This window comes from Salmo salar, chromosome ssa15 (genome assembly GCF_905237065.1).
Source record: "Salmo salar chromosome ssa15, Ssal_v3.1, whole genome shotgun sequence".
NCBI lineage: Eukaryota > Metazoa > Chordata > Actinopteri > Salmoniformes > Salmonidae > Salmo > Salmo salar.
This window is the reverse complement of record NC_059456.1, coordinates 96,255,779-96,265,244: the sequence shown is the minus strand read 5'-3', so window position 1 is coordinate 96,265,244 and position 9,466 is coordinate 96,255,779. Positions and strand designations below refer to the sequence as shown.

Sequence of the window (9,466 nt, the reverse complement as noted above, 5' to 3'; positions counted from 1 at the left end):
AATGCCGCGTTCAAAATAACTGGGAACTGGGATCTCGGAAATCGCGGACCTCCGACTTCAGTGCGTTCAAAACAACTAGGAACTCGGAAAAAAATCTAGCTCGGTTACTCCTGCCTTTTTCTGGAGCTCAGACGTTCCGACCTGAAAATCACTGACTTTGTGATTTTAAGTCGTATTTTTCCGAATTCCGAGTTGTTTTGAACGCAGCATAACAGTGGAAAAACGCATGCACGCAGACTTGAGGCTGACGTCACCGAAAATGAAACGCTCAAAACTAATCAGCAAGATCGCACGCTTGATGAAATTAAGATAATTTCTCCATGCTTGTCGTAACTGGAACGATGCAAACACTACAGACGGTGAACTAAGCCTCCCAAATCATATTTTTTGGTTTCCAAGTTTGTCTTGCCGGGAAAGGTGAATTTTCACGAAGAAAATCTAGATGAGTTTGCCTTGGAATAAATAACAGTGGGTGTTTCCTTTTTGCTCTCCTTGCAGTGGGCGCCTTTCCACTTTTGCCTTTGTCTTGTCGAATGCACCTCGAAAGAGCTATCTTGCTTGCCACATTGTATCATTGATAGAGATTCATGTAATTTGCTCAAAAGTATCCTTTTCATGTTTCAAACATTGTTGCTTCAGTGAAACTGCCACGAAATTACCAGGAAAGCCCATGTTCTTTCTGACATGACTATATTATTCTCATTGTTTTCTATAGGACTACTTGCAGGTCTGTCTGCCTTAGCTTCGGAAGAAAATAAATCATGAGATTGGCAGGTAGGAGTGTGTCTTGTCTGTGAGAGTGTGTCCATCGGTCTTTTTAGTTGTATCTAATGTATTTTTGCTGAGAAAGAGCCTATTCTAATGGGATGTGTCTGTGTGACAGGGCCTCTGCGAGCTGTTGCTGTGCTGCTATTGGTGGGCCTCACCTGGGTGTTAGCCAGCTCCATACTTGGAGGGGACAGCAACTTGGTGGTCAAACACTTCTTCAGTGGTAAGACTAAGACAACCTTACTGTCAGACGTCTAGCCCCCACAATAGTACAGTGCCTTTGGAAAATATTAAGACCCCCTGACTACTTCTAGATTTTGTTACTTTACAGACTTATTCTAAAATTGATACAATTAGCATTTTTTTTCTCGTTAATCTACACACTACCCCATAATGACAAAGCAAAAAACGTTATTTTTTTTTTTATATTTGAATGTATACAACAACAAAAAAACATACCTTATTTACAAAAGACTTAAATTGAGTTCAGGTGCATCCTGTTTCCATTGATCGTCTTGGTGTTTCTACAACTTGATTGGAGTAAACCTGTGGTAAATGCAACAGGACAAGGACCTTAAAACTAATTCAGGATCGGTGGGTCCCCTGCAGGACAGTTGAGCTAAAATAGGCTAATGCGATTAGCGTAAGGTTGTAAGTAACAAGACCATTTCCCAGGATGTAGACATATCTGATATTGGCAGAAAGCTTACATTCTTGTTAATCTAACTGCAATGTTCAATTTACAGTTGCTATTACAGTGAAATGGTACAATGCTATTGTTTGAGAGTGCACAGTTTTGAACATAAAGTTATTAATAATCAAATTGGGCACATTTGGGCACTCTTGATACATTTTGAACAGAAATGCAATGGTTCATTGGATCAGTCTAAAACTTTGCACATACACTGCTGCCATCTAGTGGCAAATCTATATTGCACATGGGCTGGAATAATACATTATGGCCTTTCTCTTGCATTTCAAAGATGATGGTACAAAAAACGGTTGGCTTTTTATTTGTTTTACCAGATCTAATGTGTTCTCCTACATTCCTTTCACATTTCCACAAACTTCCAAGTGTTTTCTTTCAAATGGTACCTTGAATATGCATATCCTTGCTACAGGCAGTTAGTTTTGGGTATGTCATTTTAGACGTAAGAGACGTGCGTTGTGCATCCATGCAACACTCACCTTTTTTTGGGGACCATGGCCTCCCTGCGGCCTCGGTGGATTAGTCCACTGAGACAGGCGCAAATCAGACTGGTCTCTCGTGCCATAAGAAAAAAACATTTGCGACTGCTTTACAAAAAATCTTGGTCGACCAACAGCCTATCAACCGATCAGTTGGTTAATGAGGTCAGCCCTAGTTGACAATATAGCGATCCCACATTCTTCCACAAACAAAGCACAGCTAGCTAAATAAAGTTCATAGTCAACACCAAACAATGGGAAACTGTCACTCTGCTAATGTATAATACATGCAATGGGTATTGCTCATCTAAAATGAGTAATTCAGTATGTTCCTGAGAACCTGAAGTTGCCATCTAAGTAAAAGTAGCCGTGGGGGGTGGGTGCACCAAGGTTGAACAAAGCCTACATTATTGCTTGCCTGACCTTTGCCTTATCTGATGAATCTCAGTTCCTGCTTTTTCATGCTTATGAGAGCACTAGGGTATGGAGAGAACCACAGTACATGCATACATCAGGCCGAGTGTCAACGTTGTAGGCTGGTGGTGATCGTGTGGGGTATTATTTTGAATTCATTGCCAATCAGGTGCATCCCTTCATGGCAGCAGTATATCCATCCGCTAATAGATTTTTCAGCAGGATAATGCCCCTTGCCACAAGGCTAGGATTGTCCAGGAGGGGTTCCACCAACATCAATCCAATTGAGCATCTGTGAGATGAGATATTCGGTGTAGAGATGCACTACCAGGAAACTTGGCACAACAGTGGGAAGCATTGGAGTCAACATGTGCTGGCTGGACTGCTTTCAACACCTTGTAGAGTTCATGCCACGACAAATTGAGTCTGTTCTTAGGGCAAAAGGGAGTGCAACTCAATATTAGGAATAAGTTCCTAATGTTTTGAAAGATAATTGTGTGTGTACACTATTTTAATAGGACACTGAAGAGTATGAATTAGGCTGTTTGAGAAGGTTTGAATCCTAAGCAACCTGCATAGACATTGTTTGAAGTACAATAGACCAAAAATAGCTCTGACCTACTACAGTAGCTGTGTGCTAAAAAAAACTTGGTGTAGACATTGTGGAGCACATGTGAATTTCCTTTTTCGGCTTCAGACCAATGCCTACTTCTGACAGTTTTTAATAGACTAGGGCTGGGAATTGCCAGGGACGTCACAATGCAATGGTTAAGGGCTGGTAAGTAAGCATTTCACTGTAAGTTCTACTACACCTGTTGTATTCGGCACATGTGACTAACATTTGATCTGATTTGGAATACGATGTTATCACCACACTTAGTGCCGTTAGTATTCACCCCCCTTGACTTTTTCCACATGTGTTGTTACAGCCTGAGTTTAAAATGGAGTAAATTTAGATATTTTTTTTGTCACTGGCCTACACACAATACCCCATAATGTCAAAGTGGAATTGTCTTTTGACATTTTTATAAATTAATTACAAATAGAAAACAGATGTTTTGAGTCAGGTATTTAACCTCTTTGTTATGGCAAAGCTAAATAAGTTCAGGAGTAAAAATATGCTTAACTATCTTATCTCTGTATCCCACACACACAATTATCTGTGAAGTCCCTCAGTCGAGCAGTGAATTCTAAACGCAGATTCAACCACAAAGACGAGGGAGGTTATCCAATAGTAGATCTACCTACTGGTAGATTTATTTATAATTTTTAAAAAGCGGATGTTGAATATCTCTGAGAGTGGTGAGGTTATGAATTACCCTCTTGGATTGGGTATCAGTACACCCTGTCACTACAGAGTTACAGGCCTCCTTCCTAATTCAGTTGCCAGAGAGGAAGGAAACCGCTCAGGGATTTCACAGCGGCCAATGGTGACTAAAACAGTTAGTTTGATGGCTGTGATAGGAGAAAACCGGATAGATCAACATTAACTCGTATCTATCTTTTCTACAGGGACAAACGAAGAGCCAACCACTGGTATGTGAAAAGTTAAGACCATTATTTACAGTGGCAATCACAAAAAGTCATCCTTTTGGAACCTGAACATTTCAATGTCAGTGGGACAGTGCTAATCGATGTCCCTCAGTTGAGCACCATATTCCCAGCTTGGGTGCGCTTTCATTCTAATGTGCTAATTTGTGTGTCCTCTCCTCTTCCAGAGCCCAAACCACGCAGGTACAAGTGTGGTCTGTCGGCTCCCTGTCCTCAGAAACATCTGGCTTTCCGCGTCGTCTCTGGAGCCGCCAACGTCATTGGGCCCAAAATCTGCCTGGAGGATAAGATGTGAGAATTATTGTACATCATCGGTGCCATCACACTTCTTACACCAATGATTCAACATCACCGCCAACTATCTCACTCTCCAGCTTGCCTCTGTTTCCTTTTATTTCTCTTTCTGCCATCTTCTCATCTTAACCCTGAAGTTTGTCTGAAGAGCTGAATGCAAGTATTTGTCTTTTTTCTTTCCTTCATTAGCCTGATCCCAGATCTGTTTGGGCCATCTTGCCAAAAATGACCGAAGGAGTGGTTTTGTCTGTAGCGTCATTCTGTCTGTCATTCTGTCTGTCTATGGTGGCTCCTTCATTGTCGGTGTGTAACAATGTATTGATGAACTCTTTAAGGGTTAGTTTCCTGAAAGTTTAGTAGCTCTAATCTCATCTTTCATCTACTGCCTAAAATGGGTTTATGATCGTCTTAAATTGAACCAGTAAGTTATGAAATGTTAATGGTCACATACATATATTTAGCAGATGTTATTGCGGGTGTAGTGAAACGCTGGTGTTCCTAGTTAGTACGTTAACTAACCCAGGTAAAGTGTTGGTACTTACGGTTCCTCCAACCTTTCCTTCTCTCCTCAGCCTTGTCAGCAGTGTCAACAACAATGTTGGTAGAGGACTAAACGTTGCTTTAGTAAATGGTAATTAGAACAATCTCTGCCAAATTGTTCATAGTTATGTTTCAAGTTAATTTGTGCAGTTGTGATTTTGACTTGACTGTTGCACAGAGTGCTAACTTTAAATGAATTCATGCTTCTGCTCATCAGGGGTATCTGGAGAGCTCTTGGACACAAAATCATTTGATATGTGGGCAGGAGGTAAGAGGATTAAACCCCTTTATCCTGATGTCCTGGTGTCATTTGACGCGTGTTCGTTATATTTGAATGAGTTTATTTTATACATAATTATCTTCAATATTTTCACTGTACAAGAGGTTAAAAGTGGATTAACGCCCCTCTACATATTGTTCAGTTAAATACAGGTACTTTAATAGGCTACATTCTACCCGTCTGTCTTCCATTCTCAGATGTTACTGACCTGTTGAAGTATCTCCTGCCGTTACATGAGGGAACACTTGTGTTTGTAGCTTCCTTTGATGATCCTGCCACAAAGTAAGAGTCTAGCATGGACATTACCCAGTGAGCCCCAGTCCCGTGCAATGCTTTCAGCGCTGCGTGGTTATAATATTAAGCTTCATGGCACATGACACACACACAGCACGAAAGGGCTTGTTTTACAGTCACCACAATCTTGTAAAATGCTTAACGAAACCAAATATGAACATATTGACGACTTGTAAATCTACCAGTCTATTTCTTACCATTGTAAACATTAAGTGAAAATTATGTTTGGTGTTAAACTATACAAAAAATGGTATATTGTACTGTATGGCAGGGTTTCCCAAACTCAAAATGGACATTCATCTAGCTAGCCTACTTTACTGTAACTGTCTGTCTCCCTCTCCTAACACCCGTGTCAGGTTAAATGATGAGGCTCGTCGCCTGTTTGAGGAGCTGGGTAGCACAGCAGTGAAGGAGCTCACCTTCAGAGACAGCTGGGTGTTTGTAGGAGCCAAGGGCATCGAGAACAAGAGTCCATTCGAACAGGTAGACTACCTGTACTTAAAGCCTAAAATATATATCATTTATACCATACAACAACGCAAGAGCGCCAAGCAAAATGGCTATCCTGCGTAGTTGCATCATTCATAATTGGATGTGCTTGTACATATACGTGTGCATGAGATAAGGATACGTGACCTGTGTGATTACGCTTGATGAAGCATCTGTTCACTCACTGTTCTCCTCATAGCTCTGCTCATAACTCTGTCCACATTATAGCTACACTGTGTTATATCTATGGCTCTGTCAGTGTGTTTCTGTAAAGCCTAATGTTCATGCCCTCTCTCTGCCTGTCTCTCTCTCTCCCCCCCAGCGTATGAAGAACAGTAAGAACAGTAACAAGTATGAAGGCTGGCCTGAGTCTCTGGAAATGGACGGCTGTGTCCCCCTCCGTTCCCCTTCAGAGGGTTAAACACTCTGCTTGTATCACTCCCTTCCTCCACTCTTCTCAGATGATGCTTATGCCCTACATGGATCCAATGCTTTTATATACTGGGAGTGTGCAAGACAACTGCACACTTTGGGAGAAGGGTGGAGAGTTGGCACGCAACCCGTTTCTAAGGACTAGCACCCTTTGAGAGTGAAGGCCTCTGGCTCTAAGGATGAGCAGCACAGATCTATCTGGAGAAACTGTAGCAGCAGAAGCAGTGACTATGACATTTTGACTAGCCTCGATTTACAGGCTTCCTCACATTCCTTCTCATTAATGAAACTTGTAGACGGACTGGGACCATAAATTTCCCCCTGCATTTCTATCACACCGGACCTTTTTTGTATCTCTCGGCACCCATTAATAGCCAAATGGTCATTTAGACAAGCCCACTTAATGGGCTTAAGATGGCCCTATGGCCAGTCTGTCCCTAATGAGACTTGAGTATGGTATTGGTATTGCACGACTACAGTTGGATGAATGATGCTCTGTTACAATATCATGTAACTACAGGGAGGTCAAGACTCGTAAATTTTTTTTCTTCACTTTTAGTTTTTTTGTCAAGTAAAACGTGCTGCAAAGGACATCTTCTCTTAAGTGGACTGCCTCACTGTAACAATGCTGGCAGCACAACAGGCAAGCTGGCCTGATGGTTGATATGCTAACTTGTTGAAGCAACTGTTTGGACTTGACATTTGAACTAGGAATTGATTTAAGTATTTGAGGCTTAACGTTCCTGGGAATGACCACGTAGGAGGACATGGATATTTCAGAGACCAAACGTTTGATGCACAGATAAGGGAAGAAGAAAAAGATGCTGGATAGAATAAATGAGAGGTAATGTCTGTAAAACCCTGTAAATGCACAGGAAGAGGGCGGATAATGCTGCCTATATGAACGGAAATCGCGAACAAAATACAATTAGGGTTCATAGCTACACTAGTACTTCACTAGTAACATGTTATTGCTGGCTGTTCTAGGAAGGATATTGTATGTTGTGATAAATTAAGATTAAAATGCATTAATATATATTTTGTATGCATAGTTTTAATATATTAAATTGTAGATTTCAATCTAGTTGTGCTAGCCTGAGTGTCTGTCTGTTCCATCATGCCAACTCTCAGCCAACTCGTCATGTCAAACATTTGGCTTGACAAGGTGCAATGGAGTTGCCAGAAGCACAAACAGATCTGGGACCAGGTTAAAGTGCTAATAACATCCACCTTTTAGTTGAGGGTTACCCTGGGTGTGGGCTACACCAATGCCACGATTACTGTATATATGTGATAACCTTTTGTATGCTTGCAATGCGCAGTGATGGGAAGGTACTGGGTAAATGGAGATGTCCTGCTTTAGTTCTCAGGCTGAGAATTGTCTGCACCTGCTGATAGTAGAGAGAGAAACCACAGTCTAGACATGTTTTTCTCATCTTAGATACTTTGTATCTAATCCAATGCAACAATGTTAAGATATGATTGACGGTAGGTTGTATAAAGAGTGTTGTCTCTTGTTTCGCACCACAGGTCTTTACTATTGAGCTATTCTGTATGTGAAACTCTGTCTGCAATTGCAGTTTATTACTAAAGAGTTTTATACCGAGGTTCCTGTGTCTGTGTCATCTGAAAGACTAATTGCTAAAGGAAACTTTTATCACCCCATGCAAAGGACCAAGCAACATTTTCTTAGAGAGAACATTGATTGCTGCACAGCTAGTTTACCCAAATACATTCTGTCAACATTTGCTTATCTTTAATGATTAATTATTTAACTTGAAATAGAACTAGCCTAGTCTAGAATCCTAAAGATACTTATTATACCTCGTAGGCTATATTCATGGTTTGATTTCACACTAAAGTGGACTTCAGTGCCTAAAATAAACATGATTGTACTGTTGGATAACAACACTATTCGTGCTTTTACCTGTGTATCTCAGGCCTTGTTCTTAGTGTTGTTTATTTGGATATTGTATCACTTTATTAAATTTTTTTCAATTTGATAGGTATCTTGCATATTTTGTTCTCTGGTTATTTGATTAAATATTTACCACTTGTTACATTTTCAATATGCTAAAAGCAAACTTCGCAGAATGTTTTGGTCCAGGAATAAGTGCTTTGAGACCAAGTGTACTATAGAATTCTACTATTCATTTTTGTGACTTACACTATTTTGTAAAATATTCAAATCTATAAATCTCTGTGTGCGGTGTGGTTCAGCCTGAGTGCCAGTCTGTGTGTGCTATCATGCCAATTCTTATGTCAATGATTGTCATGGCTTGACAATGAGCAATGGAGTTCGCAAGAGCACAAACCGTCTAGGACCAAATACTACCTTGAGTGAATTGTATAGGCTATCCTTTGTGGAGTATGACTGCATGTGAAGTATGTATTTGGTCATCTGATTACTGTAATCTTCTTTATGAGTTGATGTAATGACAATGTGAATGATTGAAAAAGCTGATGTCAACTCAATGTACAGAAGACGTGATATAAAAGGCAAAACGGGCCCGAGGTCAGCACTGATGCTCTTGAGACATACAGTGCAGCCCTTGGTTCCTTCCTGTCCATTAATTCTCTTAAAAGCAAAACTGATCCTAGATCAGCACGCCTACTCAGTCTTGTTACATGCAGCCCCAGATCTGTGTGGAAGTCGTGCATAATGCCCTCATCGGCATGCTCGATGAAGAATAGGGAGCAGTGTCATGCACCGTGGTCAGGCAGCAGTAATCTGTTAAACCCGTTAGGGGGCGCTAAAAGACGGGGTTATTCAGTTCATTCTGTACTTGTGTGAGTGGTCGGCAGAATGGAGGGAAATGGCCCACCCCCTTTCACTGAAGATCTCCTTTCCCTCTTTCTCTGTCATGTTTTGTGAAATAGAGATTTGATCATTATTGCATCTATATGCTTTTTGGGCATTATGAAAATGATATGCTAAACTCTGTCCTTGACTTTGAGCCGATGCATAAGAAATGGGAAATGAAGGCTAAACATATATTTCACAAATGACAAGTCATAGATTTTTGTTTTGTGCAATTACAGACATGTCTAGCATGCCCAATCTAATTGTAAGAAGAAGAACTCAAATGCCATGTACAGCAGATAATGACATAATCATGGCAACAATGTAATGGGGCTTACTACTGTGTAATGCAGTATTTCATTCAAATGGAAATGCCGCCCTCTTGTGGGCCTGTTCAGCAGCGCTCCCGGGCG

The 9,466-nt window shown here is 40.8% G+C and overlaps 1 protein-coding gene across 3 annotated transcripts; it reads left to right on the top strand.

The window, feature by feature from the left end:
- Window positions 1-184: 184 nt before the first annotated feature.
- Window positions 185-8,253, top strand: fam3a (family with sequence similarity 3, member A). Of its 3 annotated transcripts, XR_006759073.1 has the most exons (11): window positions 185-468; window positions 716-774; window positions 884-991; window positions 3,883-3,906; window positions 4,089-4,212; window positions 4,788-4,846; window positions 4,973-5,023; window positions 5,233-5,317; window positions 5,686-5,812; window positions 6,141-6,351; window positions 6,406-8,253. XR_006759073.1 is itself a non-coding variant. In NM_001165375.1 (10 exon segments), coding segments are annotated over 9 exon segments (690 nt in total). In that variant the 5' UTR covers window positions 218-468; window positions 716-761; the 3' UTR covers window positions 6,240-7,857.
- Window positions 8,254-9,466: the final 1,213 nt, after the last annotated feature.